At 32.6% G+C, this 20645-nt stretch overlaps 2 protein-coding genes and 1 long non-coding RNA gene across 7 annotated transcripts; 1 reads left to right on the plus strand and 2 right to left on the minus strand.

Moving 5' to 3' along the window:
- Nucleotides 1-868: 868 nt before the first annotated feature.
- LOC102620880 (uncharacterized) lies at nt 869-3977 on the plus strand. Its single transcript, XR_008053705.1, has 5 exons — nt 869-1125; nt 1826-2226; nt 2403-2472; nt 2840-2923; nt 3610-3977. It is a non-coding gene; the product is annotated as an uncharacterized LOC102620880 (long non-coding RNA).
- A 1330-nt stretch (nt 3978-5307) lies between these two features.
- LOC127900720 (protein FAR1-RELATED SEQUENCE 5-like) lies at nt 5308-7474 on the minus strand. Its single transcript, XM_052435925.1, has 4 exons — nt 7346-7474; nt 7066-7152; nt 5377-6867; nt 5308-5315 (listed from the first exon to the last, which is right to left on the minus strand). The coding sequence occupies exons 1-4, from the start codon at nt 7362-7364 to the stop codon at nt 5308-5310; spliced, it is 1605 nt and encodes a 534-aa protein (XP_052291885.1). The 5' UTR covers nt 7365-7474.
- Nucleotides 7475-8333: 859 nt separating this feature from the next.
- LOC102626655 (uncharacterized) lies at nt 8334-15867 on the minus strand. Of its 5 annotated transcripts, none has more exons than XM_052438981.1 (15): nt 15645-15866; nt 15329-15496; nt 12366-12490; nt 12191-12233; nt 11370-12101; nt 11145-11282; nt 10549-11061; nt 10208-10455; nt 10028-10112; nt 9840-9932; nt 9632-9742; nt 9404-9541; nt 9143-9181; nt 8836-9045; nt 8334-8620 (listed from the first exon to the last, which is right to left on the minus strand). In XM_052438981.1, the coding sequence occupies exons 3-14, from the start codon at nt 12470-12472 to the stop codon at nt 8863-8865; spliced, it is 2430 nt and encodes an 809-aa protein (XP_052294941.1). In that variant the 5' UTR covers nt 12473-12490; nt 15329-15496; nt 15645-15866; the 3' UTR covers nt 8334-8620; nt 8836-8862. The 5 variants fall into 5 exon arrangements, with proteins under 5 accessions (XP_052294941.1, XP_052294940.1, XP_052294942.1 ...); XM_052438980.1 differs by having other exon boundaries at nt 9143-9325; nt 15645-15864; XM_052438982.1 differs by lacking the exon at nt 9404-9541 and having other exon boundaries at nt 15645-15867.
- Between the last annotated feature and the right edge of the window lie 4778 nt (nt 15868-20645).

Below are 20645 nucleotides of genomic sequence, written 5' to 3' on the forward strand. Positions count from 1 at the left end.
ATTTGGTTGGGTTAGACTGGTTAATTATAATTTATCCAACCCAAACTAATTATTAATTAGGTTTGAAAAAAACAGACCTAATTAAACCACAATAATCTGCTCATGGTGCATTTACTAATCAGTAATCGGAACGGGCTACAATTAGAATCAAGAATGTGAATAAGAATAAGTTATTTATTTGAGTTGTAGAAATTGAAGTCGGAATGAGATTCATTTCCATCGATGTGTTTAATTTGTCTTGAAATCAGAATGAATTATCATAATTTACTTAAATGCCCTTTGTTGATTATTGTCAATTGGTGGTAATAATAATAATAATAATAATAATAATAATAATAATCATCATCATCATCATCATCATCATCATCATCATCATCATCATCATCATATTTATTAAAATAGTATTATAATTATGATTACTAATTCATTATTGTTATTATTTATTAATTTCATGATTTTGTTATATGATTATTATTTATGAAAATATTATTGCAATCAAACTTTATACTTATTATTATAATAAGTTATTATTATTAATATTTTATTATATTGTTATTTAATAAAAATATTATTATATTTATAATTTTGTTGTATTATTATCAGTATGAAATTATTTCATTATTATTTATTATAATATTATTATAATTATAATTCATTATTATTTATTAATCTTTTATTATTATTATTTATTTAATATTACCTAATTAAAATTTATAATAATTAATTAAAATATTTTTATAGTTATTATTTATTAAAAAATTCAATATTATAACAATTATGGCACCATCAACAGCAAAAAAGTAAAAAAAACTTTTTTTATACTATCTATTTTTCCCATTTTTTGAAAATAAAGGGCGGAAAAAAAAAACATTTCCCATTGAGTCTCAACGTCACTGTAGAAGAAAAAAAATCAAAACAAAAAGGACCGCCCTGTCCGCCCTTAATGTTCATTCCCAAATGTGAATTCCTGTCTCAATTCTCCTAAATTTTAAGCTAAGATTCGCCAAATCCGAACCCGAATCCGCTGGCACGTGAACCGTGAAACCGTCGATCACAATCCAAATAGTTGGGAATGCAGATTGTCGAAGAGATGAGATGCAGATTGTCGTTCAGATTCTGGTGATGGTAAGGCTGTGGAACAGGCTGTATTTGTATGATTTATGGCATGCTTATGAGTTCTGGGTTGTTAAAAGCTTTAAAAAGATGCTTTTTTTTTTGAGGTTTTCGGGCTTTTGGGTATTTGATGCCAGTTTATATCTTGTTTTCTTTGTGCAAATATCCACCTTTTTCGTAATTTATAACTTAAGTTTTGATTGAATGTTATTTTCTTGTTGTCCTTTGACCTGGGTTTTTTGCCCCTTTATTATTAAAGAAATAGAAAGTTTGCTCTGATGCAAAATTTCTAGTTTCATTCAGACAAAATGGTTGACTCGCATTCCCAGTTGCAACCTAGATTTCATTTAGTGCTTGGAAACTTGAAGAACATTTATAAAGACAATTTTGACCTTGACTTAATTGATTTGTTTATCTGGAAGTTGAAAGTGTTAATGATCCTATTCCCGGTCAAGTTGCTATGAATTCAACAGGTCTTTGCTGGAGTTCATTTGCAAGCTGCAATTATTTGACTAGAATGTTCTTCTTTGTATGTTAAGATCTTATGCATTTCAGTCTAGACACGTTTTTCTTGTTTCTACCAGTTTTGAAGTCATTATTCTAAGTTTTTTCATTCTGCTTTTTCCAGGAAATCTATCTTTCTTTAGGGTAATTGCATGTTCTTTTGCTTTTTTTGCCTTAATGCAGTTAGTGAATTTTTTTTTTTTGGCAGTCAGGAGCGTTAGGAGAACTTCAAAGACTGTATGATGAGCTTGTTGAATCAGCTGATGCCTGTAAGTTAGATCGCTATTCATTGAGAAATCTGGAAGGTAAATATTACAGTTTACTCTAATTTTGTTCAGATTTCAACTAATGGATTACATTTTAATATTGCAGGATCACTCCCCTGTTCATCTGGTCTATTTTTCTTTTTTTAAATTTGTAATTCTACAATGTTAATGTGATGCAAATTTACATAACTATTTGACAGATAGTCCTGTTTGTCTACAGGAGTCGGTGGCTGTGGTCACGTTTACTGCCACAATCTTCATACTCACCTGTCAAAGGATTGTACCTTTATGGGGGAGTAGGGACCGGGAAAACAATGTTGATGGACCTATTTTTTGATCAATTGTAAGTCAAACATATGTTTCATTGTTTCCAAATCTTTTGAGAAATTACTTAGCCATTCAGAGTATTCTAGTAACAAAATCTATAAACTTTAAATATGGAATTATTGAAATTCTTGGTAGTTTTACGCTCATCATTGTTACTTTGGGCTTCCTGATAGCTGATGTTTATATCTTCAGGCCCTGCAATTGGAGAAAGAAGAGGATCCATTTTCATGACTTCATGTTGAATGTCCACAGCCGCTTGCAAGTAAGAGACCAGACGAGTTTTTATTTATCCAGATTGATATGAACTCCATGAAATTCTTATTATCAAGAAAGAAATAATTTTAGGCTTGTGTTGCATTAGATTGTAGAACAGCACTTGGACAATTTTTGGCTTGTCAGTGATTTTTATTTTTCCTTATCTCAAAGTAGTTGTAATTTTCAACATTAATGGTCAAGAAAGTTTGTACAAGATAAATAATTAAATAAACAAACAAATAAATAAAGAATTAACTGGTGAAAGTACTATTTAACCTTTATGAATAAATTCAACCCTGTCTTGTTTATCTTACATGGCACTTGATCATAGCAGATACGCAAGTACGCTCATGTGTAATGTTGAATTCTTGCAGAAGCACAAGGGTGTATCAGATCCGCTTGAAGTTGTTGCAGGAGAGATATGTTGAAAGCCATAACATCATTTATGAGATTTTATGGTATGTTGAAAGCCATAACATCATTTATGAGATTTTAATTGGTAATAGAAATTGAAAAATATCTCAGTCTTCACACGGTCTTCCTCTTTCTTCCTCGCCTGTAATAATTTTACATGTAGATTAGAATTTAAAAATGAAATCCCACCTAATTTTCAAATCATTGAATATGACATCACGCCATGTTGGTAGAAATATTTATTAAAGGCAATTCTTTGTCCACATCTTTCTATTACAATTTGCAGGAGATTGCTTAAGCCATCTTCAATGAGATAAATATGTACATCACGTGATTCATACACCAATCTAATAAAATTATATCACGTACGTATTTATTTTAAAATTAACTAATTAAGAGAATGATACTAACAATTAAAGTATAATTTTATTGAATAGTCTCATTAAAATTAACTGATTCCGGTACTCAATTAACCAACCACCAAATTGTTGTCTTGATATTCTGAGCTCTAAACGCTTTGATATTCTGAGCTCTAAACACTTTGTAATAACTTGTATTCAGATGCTAAAAAAGTTTCTTTCATAGATGGGTCAATAATTAATTTGGGTAATTCCCTGACTGTATGACATTAATAAAATTTCGAACGTTTTCTTTTATTTCTTGACTGTTTATTTTTACATGGTGTCAGCAATTTCAATGTGATAGATTATTCCTTCTCTTTAATGGATAGGTGACCCTCGGATTTGCTCAACATATATTATCTGGATCAGTCCTGACACAACACCAGGCGTTCTGTACCCGATGCAATTAAACAAGTTCAGGAACTGCTGGGGGTTTCTTGTGCTTTTGAACAGGCAGTTCATGTATCAAGGAAACTGTCTATTTTTTTTTAAACTTCCTCTCTGTAATAACTGGCCTTGTATCCTGCAGAATTTCTGTACACAGTGTGCCCGTATTTTTAATTCCATTTGGTCGCCTATTCTAATTGTTGGCAGCTTTTGTAATTCATGGTTTATGTTATCTTGCTTAATAAGTATACTACAGAAAGAATTTTCTTTTTTTTCCTAAAATAGAAAACCTGCATGACTGTTTATTCTAGCTTCTCTTTGGGCCTCAGTTTCAAAGGAATTTCAAGATAAATAAACATCTGCACTGATTTCTCTTACTTGTATTTTGGATTCAGGAACTACAAGAATTTCATTCAGCTATGGGGAAGCAAAAGTTAATGTAGTTGGCATTTGGCCGCTGAAGTTTCTAATCAACAAGGTAAGAAAGAAATATTATTGCAATTGTGGTATGGTTTACTAGTTTATTAGTGATGTATAAACGTCCTAGAATACCTAATCGATGCATGTAGCAGTTTCTTAGGAAATAAGATCAATTGATGTGTTAAGATTTAGAATATCATTGTTAGGCCCTTTTCTGTAAGCTTAAAATTTCATGAATATTACATTGTTCGAGGTTCCTGTCATATTTCATTGTTATCAAAGTAGGAGAAAGTAATAGGTTCATGAGAGGTGTAATATTCATTATTATTATAACCAAAAATGCATTAAAATATAAGACTACATCACATGGCCATAACTATAGTCTAAAAAATACTTGGTCAAAATTGTGTTTTCTTAAAATGCAAATAGCTTGTCCAAATCCACACCCCCAGGCATATGCAGATTATTTTAGGATAATTTTGTGTGCACTGACGCAAGTGAGGCAGCCTCCTTAGGATATAATCTGCAGAAAATTTGAACAAAATTATTAATACAACACATTGATTTGGACTAAAAAAAAATTATAGAAATAATGCCTATTTTCCCATACCAAATAAATTTTGTGAAGCTGTTTAATGGTCTAGCGAAGTTGTCCACACTTGTAACATGGCCGTTCTTACTTGGGCATTTCCGTGCAGTATGTCCATCTTGTTTGCAATATCCACATTTTCTTGTGTTAACACCTTTGTTAAATTTCGTACTGGGTGCACCCTTTGTCTTCACAACTAGAGGATCTTTTACAATTCTTGCTTTCTTTTCTGCACTGCATGGTCTATCTGTATCTCCGTTGTCACACGTTCTCAACTCCTTTATCTCACTCTTCAGTTGAGCAAGATGACTTTTTAATTTCCAATAGGCAGCATCAGATTTTGAGGCATAAAAACTAATTTCATTGAATTCGGCATTTAATGACCCATACCGAAAATTGTTAAGAACATCCTTAGATTGACTTTCCAATGGCATTAGAGATTGTTTGTAAACTTTCACATCCATAGTCCATCTTTTGTTAATCAATGAAGCAGGTATCTCACTAACATGCATATGTTTCATCACACAAAATAAGTGAGGGCATGGTATTCCAATAGATTCGAACTTCTTACAGGAGCACTCAAAATGTTGTTCTTTTAGATAATAAACCACAGTCCACTTCTTTTTGGCTTCTAAATGCCTAGTTAATGTGTACACTTGAATATCTAGAAGAGTGACATTGCTCAACAATATAAACTGACCTTCTTTGTAAATCTGTTTACGAACCTTGTAAAATAACTTTTGAGTGTAAACCCCTGCAGCATGCTTCTCCAAGCTTGGAAGATGAGTACTAATCATTGGAATAGAATGCTTAGTTTTAAAATTATGTCCTAAATTGTTATTCCTTGTACGTCTCAAGGCTCGATCAATTTGACGAACAAATTCATGCAACTTCAACTTTCTTTGAAGAAATCTATTCATATATGCATTCATACCCTCACAACGCTGTGTTGTGCGCATGCCACCAAAGAAATGACCCCGTAAGAATGCTTCTGCCCATCTATCTCGTTTTGAGTATATCTTCTTAACCCAATCATTATTTTGAAGCCCAAGCTCTTCCACCATGTTCTGCCACAATTGCTCAAATTCTTCGGGTCTGTAATTTCCCAACAGAAAATCCTTAAACCTTGTAACAAATTCAGGCGTTTTATGTACATTAGATTGTGCATTTCTTTGTAGATGCCAAATACACAGTCGATGCCGAGCTTCAGGAACTACCTTTTTAATTGCTTTACGCATCGCCCTATCTCCATCGGTCACAATAGATATAGGCTTTCTATTATTCATAGCACATAAAAATGTTTTAAGCACCCATGTGTAGGTCTCAACCGTCTCATCCGTGAGAATTGCACAGCCAAAATAACTTGTTGCATAATGATTATTAACACCCAATAGAATAACTAAAGGCTTCCCATACTCATTTGTCTTGTAAGTACTATCAAAAGCCAAAACATCGCCGAAGTAACTATAATCCAAGCGAGCAATAGAATCTGCCCAGAATAAGTTTGCAAGTCTATTCTCCTCATCTATAGAGTACTTACAAAAGAAATCTGGATCCATGTCAGCTTTTGCATTTAAGTATGCAAGTGCAGTTTCTGAGTCTGTTTCGAGTATCATGGATCGACGTTTATTATCTAAATTGTTATATAAATCCTTTAATCCGAAGCCCAAATTGTCATAACCCCCAGCCTGGTTGACAAAGAAGTCCATAATCTGACTTGTCTTTATACCAACTGTTTGCATTGAATTAGCTAGAGCATTGTCAGAATCTTTAACCATTCGATGAGATCGAAGAAATTGAGTCTCAAAATCTGCTGCCAACTCATGAGAGTGTTTCGGAACAAAGCTTCTAGCAACCCAAGTTTTGGACTCCTTATCTAAATTTACCCTGAATGCTGCTCGACAGTTGACTCTTGTAATAGCTCTAGGTTCACGGATTCTGTTTGTATGCTCAATATACTTTTTATCCCTTTCACCTTCTCTACTGCAAACCCAATGTTTCATTATGGGTGCACCATTTGTATCACGTCTCCCATCATAAATGCGAACACTAAAACCCATTATTTTTGAGTATTTTTTATAAAAATCTGTAGCTTCTTCAAGTGATGCAAATCGCTTTCCAATAACATCTTCAGCAGTGAGTTCATACATGCTTTTATCATCCCAATAAATAGAGTTTGAACCATCCCTCCCTGTCATAATAGAGTATGAATAATTATTTTTTTATCATGAATAGCAAACTTCAATTGATACTATTATTTTATTATTGACAGCTAAAATAGTCTAATTCTATTATTTTATTATCAACAACTAAAATAAACCGATACTGTTATTCAAAATATTACAAAAATAACTTGGTTCAATTGTTTTGTTATGAACAACTAAAAAACCTGATTGTATTTCTGCTTGAGCTGTTGACGGAATATCATATGATGATGGAACATCAAGCTCTGGCACTTTGTAATTTTTGTTAATGCCTGTCATAATACAATAAGAAAATATTACAATAAGTGAAATGGCACTGCTAGACAATAGCCTGTAAATTATAATAGACACAATTAATATTAATTTTAAAAGGTTAAACAACACTACTCTTTTTAGAAAGAGAGAAAATAACATAAAAAAATAATAGCAACAGTAACAAATCATTAAAAGACAATGAAGAATTACCTTGTTGATCATCATTCATTGTGTTCTATGTGGTCGTTAGAAAAAACTGGGTAAGGAAATTGTAGGATTGAATGGAACTATTGAATTATGTCGTTTCACAACTTATTCTGGACAAGTTGCAATAGGTTTTATTATGGCTAATTTCAAATTAGTACCCATTAAGTCTTTCAATTTGAATGGAACTATTGAATTAGGAAAAGACGTATTCTGGACAAGTTGCAAAAGTTGTTAATATGGAAAATTTCAAACTAGTCCCCATTAAGTATTTAAATTCTGTCGTTTCTAGACAAGTTGCAAAAGTTTTAATATGGCTAATTTCATGTGCGTAGGAGTTAGATTTGAGATAATGTTCTAAAAATAACTCGGTTAATGTTTGAAATCTTGTTTATATTAGGTCTTATTTTTCTAGCTAGGTTACTATTATGCTTGCAATTTTATTTTTCTAAATAATTAGATTATTATCATGCTATCGCAGCAAGTTTGGACAGTCATGATGGTTGCGTAAAACCTCAACTATTTTTTATTATTGACTAGGCCTTGCTTGCTTGTTTTTCAATTTAGGCAGTGATGGTAGTAAAAGCTTTTGGAGTTTTGGACAATGATGATGGCAGCTCACAGCTCACAGTGTCAGAACACATTCAATTTTATACAACAATGATAAGTATTGACCATGAGGCATGATACTGAAAATTTGTTGTGTCCGTCAATGGTAAAATGATTACAATTGAGATGGTGATTACAATTGATATTTTTTAATGAAACCATATTTATGCTTGTATCCGTCAATGGTAAAATTATTATGGTATATTTGTGTTAAAAATTATATTTATTTCATTTGTTGCTGTAACAACATAAATATAAACTATGCTGATTAACTTGAGTATTTCGTTTGGAGTCAAACAATGATAAAAACAAAATAATACATAAAAATTGGAGTGTTGTGGTTGAAAGCAAATAAAGGCAAAGCTCACACACGGTACAACTGCAATTAAAAGAAAAAGGGCAAAGCAAAACGCACTGATACTCAAACTTTAATCACATCTCGAATTTACACAATAATCAATAGCAGATCCTAAAAAATTCCAAAAGAAAATTTTAAAAAAATAGTCAACAAGATATTAGAATCATTATAAAAATAAATAACCAAGAATAATGCTAATTTCAAATAAAATTTATAGAATGGTAGTAAAACAAAGAACTATCGTTACTACTGCTCCCCAACAAAGATGATCCACCTTCCCACAAGATGTTACTGAAGAGGAAATTGTGAGCCACCTGGAGAATAAAGGAAAACTTGTAATAAAACATTGACTATTTCCAGTCCACATTCTGCTTATACTCAGTACGCAATTGCAAATTGGGAATTGTTTCTAATTAATTTTATGTGAAACAATAATTATAATTGCAATAACTAATAAATAACTAATACAAATCATGAAAGGTAATAGGAGCAAAAAAAAGCAAGAAAGAAATAGTTAAAGAGAACCTACTTTTAACATGCTGCAAGCTTTTGCACTCTACTTTTTCTTCTTCAAATTCTTTTGACCATTAACTTTGTTCGTCACTTTGTTCGGTGGAAGATTATTCTTGTGCGAATCATAAAATTCTTCAGCCTTACATCTAATACTATCTCTCACTTTATTTGTATCTCCGTTGACAAGGTGGAGTGCAATGCGATATCTTTCTATTGTTGAGTTATACTAAATATAGTACGAGAAAAAATAAAAAAGTGAGAAACAGAGTCATCATTCATTGTAAAACTTTTAATCAATATGATATAAAATTAATGTCACATACATGTTTTATAGATAATAGATCACATTGCGTCTCCATGAACTTGATCACAAACAAACCGCAGTCAGTTCCATTTGGTTGTACTGGGACATTATCTGGATATAAAATTTTAAAACTAAAAAAATCCCAACATGAATGAAATTTTCCCAAAAAATCATCGAGGAAAACTTCGTCGAGTCCCTGTAACTGTGATAATGATGATAATAATCAGCATACATTTGCATTTATTGGTAATAATACAGGTGAAATGCAAGCTTCACTTACAATTGCTCTAACAATTTCCTCTCGATGTGAATTCGAACTATTACTAGGTAAAGAGTCCCAAATTTCAACGGTTTGCGTTTTAACAATCAACACCGCCAGATACCAATGTGCAAAGCCATCATTTATAGGAACATAGATCTACATGACAAATGCATAATTTTTAATAATTACCATTAAATGTCTTAAACAATGCCATGATTTATTGTAATTTTGTATTTAATTTCTTACCTTTTCACATACTGCAAGTTCTGACATGTACTTATCTCGAATATTATGATTTTTGACAAAGTCTTCGATGCTTGATTTCTTTTTAGAGTCCATGTTTGCCACTATTTTTTGCTGCAAAACTCATAAAATAAATAGAAAATTAGTATATTATCAACATATAGGGTCAACTGTCAGTAAACAAATTCATAGTATAACATTTACAACTTACCGAAAATATGGTGGGCAAATACCAAATACGCATCTCTAGGCTCGTTTTTTCACGTTCTTTGTTTGTCAAGTAGTTGACGAAACAATCTATGACCTACGAATAGAGCCATTAAACAAGAAGACTTAAATACTTAGAAAGAAAATAAATAAATTGAATGATTAAACTAAATATAAGGAAGGTATGCTTACTGTGTCAATGATCCAAGTATTAGGAGCCAAAGAAAACATCTCTTGGCGAGAGACGAAAAAACTAATTCCATCAACAATATGCTCACTGTATTAAGAATCCAAAAATAGAATTAAAACTATAACAGTGTTAATGCAAAAATAATAACATATGGAAAATGGGTCATGCGAAAATCCAATTACTCCATAGGCAATTCTCCTTGAAATATATATTGCAGCAACTTCATATCTTCTTCTGAAAATGAATTTAGTAGAGTGATTGAATCATGAAAAAATTTTTGTTTGCTTCGTCTTTTGGGAAACTGATTATAAGGGGATTTTTGGTATGGACCAGGCTTTCGCTTTCGGGAGCGCATATCTTTAACCTCAAATACACTAAGTTGGTTTGATGATTCCTCTTCAATAGAACAATCATCATTCCGGCCATTATCCTACAAAAATTATGATTTATAACTTAATACTCATCTATGCACTATTATGTTTTACTTGTGCAAAAAAGAAGATCACAGTTTATTGCTAAATACCTGTATAGCTGCATTGTAGAAAATTTGCTTACGCTTTCCCTCATTTAGGTCTGACTCGCCCGTCAAAATTCTCTCATCATGTTTCTCTTCAACATTCTCCTCATCCAGTAATTTCTTCTCAAGAATATCATCTCCATCTGGCCTTTCTTTGGCTCTCTTCATTAGTTCCGCAAAAGTTAAAATTTCATGGCTTGATTCATCGTTCTTTTGTTGCTTTCGGGAAGGAGAAGTAATTCCAACAGCAGCGCCATTATTCTCCTTTTGCTGCTCAACTTGCTTTTGCGTTAAGTTCTCTTTAAGGGTTTCCATTACTTGTTGCATTTGCTGCATCCAGCTACCCATTGAATGCTTTAAACCATCAAGCTCCAATGCCATACGGCCAATATCTTTTCGAACAAGTGATAATTCCTTCTGATGTTGACAATTATGTATGCATTCTTCATTCTTCCGACTTGTTCCATCAAATGTTTCCTGGGCCGTGTTTTGTTGAGGATGGATTTCTCGCAAATTAACCTAATAAATACCACATACTATTAAATACATGTCATTTCAATATGATACGTTAATATTTAATTAGTAAAAAGTAGATGTCATACCTTTGAGCTCCCATAACCGCCATTTTTCTTAACAAAACTCAATAAGTTAGTTACATCTCGATTTGTCCAAGTTGTTATTGGACTCAAAGATTTATCAATAAATTTTCGTGCAAATGATATAGAATCCATGTAAAAAAGCTGCAATATTAACAAAATGATCAAAACAAATCAAAAACAAAATAACACAATAAAACTGATGAAATCATTTTTAAAAAAAATTATTACCTCCAAAAATAGTACACAACCATTAACAACTTTATGTTGTCCTGCCTTGAACTTTTGTATGCCCTCAACTAGCCCTTTAAAAGCCCACGTTGCCCAATTTTTTTTATTTATGGCACTGGTGTCTTTCAAAAAAACCAAGTAATACGGGGCTAAATTCAACCCCGATTTAGGAAAAATAATTGTAGCTATAGCAAACAAAACAAAGCTTCTTTTAAAGTCATCATTCACCTCTCTTTGATTCACCAATTTTGACTCTAAAGTTTTCAGCTTAATGTATCCACTGTCATCACAATATTCATTCTTCAATTTATCTATATCATCAATATCAAGATCCACATCAATGTCGACTCCACCATCTTTTATACCCATAATGTACTCAAAATCTCGAGGCGACAGATTGATACTCTTACCATGCAAAAAAATACATGAAGTAAATGGATCAAAATTTTGAACCAACCATGAACATAAATCTCGTTTCAGTCGACCACATTTTATGTGCAGAAGACTTTCAAATCCTAACTCCACAACAGCTTTTTTTTGATTTTCTGACAATTTTGCTACCAGTTTTGCAAAACGATCTGGAGCACATCTAGTTTCCATGGCCTTTTGAGTTCCCTTCACAAAATCATCTTCTTTGTCTTTATTCCATGCTATATCACTACCAACCATTCTAAATTTAGCCTTCTCTTCTTCACTCAAATTTTTGAAACATTTCCCTAATTTAATTCTATCCTAAAAAATTAAAAAAAAATATGACAATAAGTTATTGCTTGTAACACATCCCAAATTTAATGGAAATTAATTATCGCACCTACACTCACCACTTTTTTTCCTTGTTCCCGTAATATTTTTGCTTCTTGCTTGCTGCAGTCAATTAAATATTTTGAAAAAAATATATATAATCAGTGCATGTTAACATTATTATGCTTGGCTTTACTAAATATTCATAAATTTACCAACAGTCAAACACATAATATTTAATGTAAGAAGACTTACAAATACTCAATGAAAGGCCGATTTCTTCTTAAATTTTCATTTTCCTGGCTCACATTATCATTCTCCTTGAAATCATTCTCGTTACCCTCATCTACATTTTCAGCCATTTTCGAGTTTACAAGAACCTGTACATGAAGATTTAGCACAAAAAGAAATGTCAAATATCACAAGTTTTGGATCCTGTAAAACAACAGAAACTTTAACCCAAAAGCAGTAATAAATTTATCCAGAAACAGCAAAAAATGTAACTAAAAAATAGTAGTAAATTTTACCCAAAAACAACAGAAAATTTAACCCAAATACAGCAGCAAATGAAGCCCAAAACACCAAAAAAATTTACATGTAAACAGCAAAAAATTTAGCCAAAAAACAGTCGTAAATTTATCCAAACAGCAACAAATTTACCCAGAAACAGCAAAAAATTTAACACAAAAATAACAATAAATTTATCCAGAAATAGTGAAAATTTTAACTGTAAAACAGCAGCAAATTTACCTAAAAGCAACAGAAAATTTAACCTAAAAAGAGTAGCAAGTGAAGCCCAAACACCAGAAAAATTTACCTGAACACAGCAGAAAATTTAACCCAAAAACAACAATATATTTACCCAGAAACAGCAAAATATTTAACCAAAAAACAGCAGCAAATGAAGCCCAGAACACCCAAAAAAGTTACCTGAAAATAGCAGAAAATATAACCCAAAAACAGCAATAAATTTATCTAAAAACAGCCAACAATTTAACTGAAAAAAGCAACCAATTTACCCAAAAACAGCAAAAAATTTAACCTAAAAACAGCTGCAAATGAAGCCCAAAACACCAGAAAAATTTAACCAAAAATGGCAGCAAATCATCCCAAATGCAGCAGAAAATTTATTCAAAAACAGCAAAAAAATTAACTGAAAAACAGCAGTTTATTTACCCAGAAACAGTAAAATATTTAACCCAAAACCAGCAGCAAATGAAGCCCAAAACACCAAAAAAATTTACCTTAAAACAGCAAAAATATAACCAAAAAACAGCAGTAAATTTATCAAAAAAATGAACTGAAAAACAGCAGCCACCTTACCCAGAAACAGCAGAAAATTAAATCTAAAAATAGCAGCAAATGAAGCTTTATCAATAGGAAAGTTTAAAATATTTTCTTTCTGAAGCCAAAGCAAGAAATCTATAAAATCCTTATGATCTTCAACTTGAGAATTGTTACTCATCCTATTCTCATGTTCTTGAATGACTACCTCAAGAAAATCATCAACCTCCTTTGAAGTTTTCTTAAGCTTGGCATTCAAGCTATTGAAATAGCACAACCAACCTTGCCATGGAATATAATCTCCTACATGAAAAGTAGCCATCAACTCAATAAAGTCCTTAAACTGCTTCCTAAACAAAACTTCACCTTGATCACTAAATTTTTCTACTCTAACATCACGAAAAGAATAATGAATCCTTTTGTTACTTAAAAGTTGTACAACAAATAAGCTTTGAACTTTTCTTAAGTACTCACCATAAGGTATCATAGAGACATCTACACAACCGTTTAAAAGTTTTACAAATGGGGTTAATTTTGGTTGATTGCAAAGATTACATTTCTAATTATCTCATAGGCAACATCAGCAGAAGAGACAACAAGCACTGGCACTTTGCCTAAGTGAAGCAACATCAGGGGGCCATAGCATTGTGCCAAAACACCAAGTGAGCAATGAGGGAACAAGCCAAGTTGGTGAAGGTTTCCAATGATTGAGAGGTTTGGGGGAGAAGGTGGTAGTGATTTTTTGGTGCTAAGTGGTTGGATAAGAAACCATTTGAAAAGGACAAATACGGCAAAGATGCAGGCTGCAATTGTGATAAAGGATTGAAAGTTTAACAATTGCTGGAAAACAGACATCTTATTACAAATTATCATAAGCGTGAACTTGTACTAAATTATGATCTATTAGTAGCAGTGAATTATTACAAATTTCTTCCCCACTATTGAGATATATATACACTAGAAAATGAAGAGTATGAACTTACAATTCACTCAAAGACTTTGAGAAAGATGTCTATATGGTCCAGCCGACATAGTGACAGATTGCCAAGCAAACAGCAGAAAATATAGCCCAAAAACAGCAGTGAATTTATCCAAAAACAGCAGTATATTTACCCAGAAACAGCAAAATATTTAACCAAAAAACAGCAGCAAATGAAGCCCAGAACACCCAAAAAAGTTACCTGAAAACAGCAGAAAATATAACCCAAAAACAGCCAACAATTTAACTAAAAAACAGCAGCCAATTTACCCAGAAACAGCAGAAAATTTAACCTAAAAACAGCAGCAAATGAAGCCCAAAACACCAGAAAATTTTAACCACAAACAGCAGCAAATCATCCCAAATATAGCAGAAAATTTAACTGAAAAACAGCAGTATATTTACCCAGAAACAGCAAAATATTTAACCTAGAACCAGCAGCAAATGAAGCCCAAAACACTAGAACATTTTACCTGAAAACAGCAGAAAATATAACCCAAAAACAGCAGAAAAATAACTGAAAAACAGCAGCCAATTTACCCAGAAACAACAGAAATTTAACCTAAAAACAGCAGCTAATTATTTTCTTTCTCAAGCCAAAACAAGACATCTATAAAGTCCTTACGATCTTCAACTTAAGAATTGTCACTCATCCTATTCTCATGTTCTTGAATGACTACCTCAAGAAAAACATCAACCTGCTTTGAAGTTTTTTTGGTGCTAAGTGGTTGGATAAGAAACCATTTAAAAAGGACAAATACGGCAAAGATGCAGGCTGAAATTGTGAACAATGATTGCAAGTTTAACAATTGCTGGAAAACAGACATCTTATTACAAATTATCATGAGCGTGAACTTGTACTAAATTATGATATGTTAGTAGCAGTGAATTATTACAGATTTCTTTCCCACAATTGAGATATATATACACTAGAAAATGGAGAGTATGAACTTACTATTCACTCAAAGACTTGTCTATGTGGTCCAGCCGGTATAGTGACAGACTGCCAGGCAAGTGGGCAATGTCTATGTGTTCCAGCAAACCCAAACACTTTGCACAGACCTTCTTAATTCCGTGAACAAATCCGGCGTGCAGAGACTTGTTAATTCCAGCGGAATTGAATCTAAGAATTCCGTGAACAAATTATGACGATGATACTATGTCAGTTAATATAAAATTGAATGAGAAATCTGGAATTAAATTACTTAGCAAATTCAGCAAAGAAAACGAAATTGCTTAGCAATTCGAACGAGAAAGAGGATTAAACTTACCTTGCACAGGTGACGACTGACAAAACCAAGACAGAGGCAGCGACGGCAGAGACTAAACAAGTCGAACGAGACAAAATCAACTCAAAGAATGATTGCAATCTGCAGACGGATCGCCGGTGCACCCGAACAGAAGTTAACGCAGCAGTGGGTGTGACTATATCTTTTGCAATTCGTTAATTAGGGATCAAATTTTCCCTTTGTATTTTTTTATTCTTTTAAAAAGTAAATCTTTTTTTCTTTTAAATTTATATCAGTGGAATTTTTTTTTTAAAAAGTACTTAACCGGTTATAAACCGGTTATATATAATTTAATTAAATTTTTTTATTATTTTATCATTATTGTGAATCGTTGATTTAATCTAACGGTTCATGTCTATTACGGCATCAATGCCGTAAATTTAATTACGGCATTATAGAATTTTCCTATAAATTTTTATTCTATATTGCACCGATATCACAATACTCCTTTATTTATAATTTTGAGATTAAATAATTAACGGGAAAAAGAATTGGGTCAACCCGAACTCAAGAACCCCACCCGGATGCTATTTCCGTTTCCGGCCACTCCACCGCCCAAGGTTGGTACCGATCGGAAGATCGTGCGACGCCGGTCATCTCCATGACATCCTTGCCGCCGGAAAGCGATCAGAAAGCTGCCGATTGAAGCCGTAAAAAATGGTGAAATTACCGCTTCAATTCGTAGCAGTTTCTCTGCTTTCCAATGACGCCACCACTTAGGTTTTGTTCCCCACAATTTCCTCGGTTTTTTCCGACCAACCATAGCCACTGAGGGAGCCAATTTGCAGTTAATCGGTCGTTGAAGGATTCACGACTTTGGGAGCTTGATCCGGCGCCATCACCACGCGTGGGAGGTCACTACTGCCACTGTTGGACTCAACTCGGACAGAAGTGTCTAACTCGAGTTTCTCGTCGCTGTCAGTTGAATTCCGATCACCGTTGGTCGGCATGAGCATTTCGATAATATTTATATGGATGCAGTAGAAATCAACTTAATATTTAGGAAATTAAATTTAAATAAAAATAAGTGAAAATAGTTATATAAAAATTTGTAAAAAAAAAAAAATGGCACGGTACAACTATGGTACCGCAGGCGGATCCTGCCGTATATTATGTGAATGACAGTTCAATTTGATGACAGTAAGTTGAATTAGAGGACGAAGAGAAGACAGCACCCAATGGTCAATGATCAGTCAATGTCATCGAGTAGCTTCCAATCAGATGAAAAGACAAAGGCAAATTGTGGTCCACAAAGTTTAAAATTTCATGATGGTGGTTATCTTTTCTCATTTTTGAAGTCCACCCAGTAATTTCTTGGAAGCTTCCATATGTTAATTGTATATGAATCTCAAAATATTGTCTCCGTAGGACAAAATAAATATGCAGAAATTTTTCACATACAATGTTAAGGTTGATGCAGAATAAATATGCAGGAAATTTACTAAAGAGATAAGAAAATCTCGATGGGACCCGTCGATCTCATATTATTATTATGTTTTTATAAATTAATTAAAAGTTATTTACTTCTGGCTGAAAATTGGGTACGAAAGTAGAGAAAAAAAATCAAATGTTGGTGCTGCGTTTTTTTTTTTAATACTAATTAATCATCAAATTACTGTATTACACAGATATTTACAACAACTGCTATTGTAGCAGAGATATTACACTGATATTTACAATCAGATATACATGATTGAGACGTACATTATTACATTGAATTCTATGAAGTACATACCCAGATATACATGATTGAGACGTACATTATTACATTGAATTCTATGAAGTACATGCCCAGACAAATAACGCCTCATAGAAGAGGGATGTCCATACTCCACTTGCATTTCACAAGGGAAAAGAATTTTTAAATATAAAGAGCATTGTGGGGACTAGAACCGCTGCCCTCACAAGCCCACCACTTCGGCCAAGGCCGAAGTGGCAATGTTGGTGCTGCGTTACTTGTGATACCTGAGTTTTTGTCAAAAATTGGATGGTGCAAAATATAAATTTTTTTAATGATATTATTAGATTTTATTCTAATTTTTTTTAACTTACACTTTTATATAATAATGTATTCGAAACTTTGTATGACAATAGGTGAGAAATTGTGATTCCATTCAAATCCAAAATATTGAAGCCAAACAATGGAGAGGAGATGGAAACGGAATTCTTCGCAACATTTGTAGCTCGAATTGGAGAAGACAAAAGACAAAAAAGAAAAGAGAGGGCACTACCTAATACTGTATTGCTAATGGTCAATGAGTCAATGACAGCCAGAAGCAAATACAGTTGTTTGAGGTTCATTTCGATAAAATAAAGTATCTGCAAGATCATTGTTTGAGAGCAAGTAAAGGTACGTTAGTATTGTTTCCACATCCTGCTTCTTGTTTTTTGCATTTATAAAACACTAAATACTTGTTCGGTAGACCATTTTTTAACATATTTTTGAAAATATAAAATTCATTCTACATTTTTAACAAAAGAAATAGGAAAACAACTTTTTATTGTTTTCCTTATTTTCCAATACAGTATTAAGTTTCAAAATGAACAATTTTCTTCCAACACCTCACAAAATATTAAATATTTCAACATTATTATTATTATTATTATTATTCCCAAAAAATTGATTTCCCTCCTCCACAATAATCTTTTCTTTTTATATACATTATAATATTTATGTTTTTATATATTAATTAAATCAAATATGTAGAGTTTATAACTTTTCTTTAAACAAAAAAAAATAATGGGATCACCTAATTTATTCTTAAAATTAAAAAAAATAAACTGATTAAATAATAAAAATAATTATTCATTACTCAATTTTAAGTTTAGGAAAATTATTCTAATAATAATTCTTGAAGATTTTCTTATCGAAAGTATTTAACTTTTTTTCATTTTCAAGATTATTTTTTTAAATGATACAAAACACACTTTAAATTTTAAAAACAAATTTGAAAACATCATTTCCATTCTCATTTTTGTTTCATGAAAACATCATTTAGAAAATAATACCAAACAGGGCCTAAGCTTTGTGAGAGAGTGCTGTGTTCTCTCTATTGAGTTGTGTGTCCCAAATTCACTAGTGAAAAACTAGTCATTTAAGTTGCATACATACCTTTGCATCTTAGGCCTAAGCTCCCAACTATTACGAAAATGAGTAATAGTTCTCTCTTACTGTTTAGAGAAAATATAAATTTGTGATCCTCGTTTAAACTAGTGAAATCCACCAACGTTGAAGGTTTTGTAGTCCTCGTTTAAACTAGTTAAATCCTTGCTTGTGGTTTTTACTGTTGAACATGCACATGCATGTGGCAAACAATTTCATGTGGCTCGCATGCAACTTTTGACTTTTGGCATAATTTGTTAAGTAAGTGGGAGACATGAGTAAGTGGAAAGCATTTAGCTAGCACACAACTTTTGTTTTTGACACCAAAGGGGAAAGTTAAATGAAAATATATATTATTTTAAAGCCCACTGTTGTTGATTTTGGGGCATTGCTTGGCCTATAAATAGAGGCTTCATTTGCCCTCTTCATTCATCTCATTTTCTTCAATTCTCAATCTAATTGAGAAGTGAAAGAGCCAAGATTTGGAGATTGAGAGTGTGTTGAGAGTTTTAAGCTCTTATTCTAGTGTCTTGAGAGTTTCGGTGCATTGGGTTTTTTGGGTTGTGAGACAAAATACTCCAGTACTTGTAACTCTTTTTCACTAGTAAAATATTTCTTTCTGCCTTTGCTCGTGGATGTAGGCGAAAAGCAGAACCACCTAAATTATGGTGTCATCCTGTGATCATTATTTCTCAATTTCAATTTAATTATATGTCTGCTTCACGCATCAATTTCCTAATAGTGGTATCAGAGCCATTTAGTTATAGTTTTTAGAGTCAACTATTGTTCACATATATGGTGTTGTTCACGTATACAATACTCTTCATGTCTACGATACTGTTTACTTAAAATAGTGGGAGCGATCGAAGAATTCCACAATGTAAAGTAAGGAGTATTGGTGTGAGTAGAAGTAATCACGTGGTCTTGTACATGTCTAGGATAGTTCTGTCACAAAGGCGATAACAACCTAGAGAGTTTGGGTTTTAAATGGCACCATTGTGATCCCTCCAGTCATTCCTGGAAACTTTTCTGCTGTGCATTTTCACACGTGAGATCACTCATAACTACTCAAGGTGGTACACTAACTTGTGTATGGTATTTATTAACAAAATGACAACAAAGTTTGAAATTGAGAAGTTCAATAGGAGCAATCTCTCATTGTGAAAAATGAAGATGTGAGCAATCCCGAGGAAAAATAATTATTTAGAAGTAATTGCAGAAAGGTTTATAGAAATCACCGATGACAAATGGAATTAGATGGACGACAATGCAATTATTGATCTACACTTGGCACTTGCAGATAAGATGTTATCCAGTATGGCAAAGCAAAAGACAGCGAAGTGTATTTGGAATACTCTTGCAAAAGTAAACAAGGCCAAGTCGCTACACAACAAAATCTTCTTAAAGAGAAGACTTTTATAGTGTTCAAATGGTAGAAACCATATCAATGACCGACTATATCAACACTTTGAAAACTTTTTTTTTACAACTTACAATGTTAGGTCATAAAATAGAGAAAATTGAACATGCAAAGCTTCTATTTCAAAGTTCACCTGACTGGTATGATCAAATCATCATCAACTTGACAAATAATATCTGCACAGAGTATTTAGTCTTTGACGGTGTTATAGCCTCTGTATTAGAGGAAGTGGGTAGATGCAAAAACAATAAAGATAGGCAAGCAAGTTTGCAGCAAGCAGAAACACTAATAATGGTGAGACGAAAATCAGTGGAACGTGGTTCCAATGCATGGTAGATCAAAATCAAGAAGAAAATTAGGTGCTACGAATGTGGTAAGATGAGGCATGTTAAGAAAGAGTTTTGGAGTAACTAAAAGAGAAAAGAGAGAAAAAATATGAGTCATCAAATGTTTAGGGATG

Source organism: Citrus sinensis, chromosome 3, assembly GCF_022201045.2.
Source record: "Citrus sinensis cultivar Valencia sweet orange chromosome 3, DVS_A1.0, whole genome shotgun sequence".
Lineage (NCBI taxonomy): Eukaryota > Viridiplantae > Streptophyta > Magnoliopsida > Sapindales > Rutaceae > Citrus > Citrus sinensis.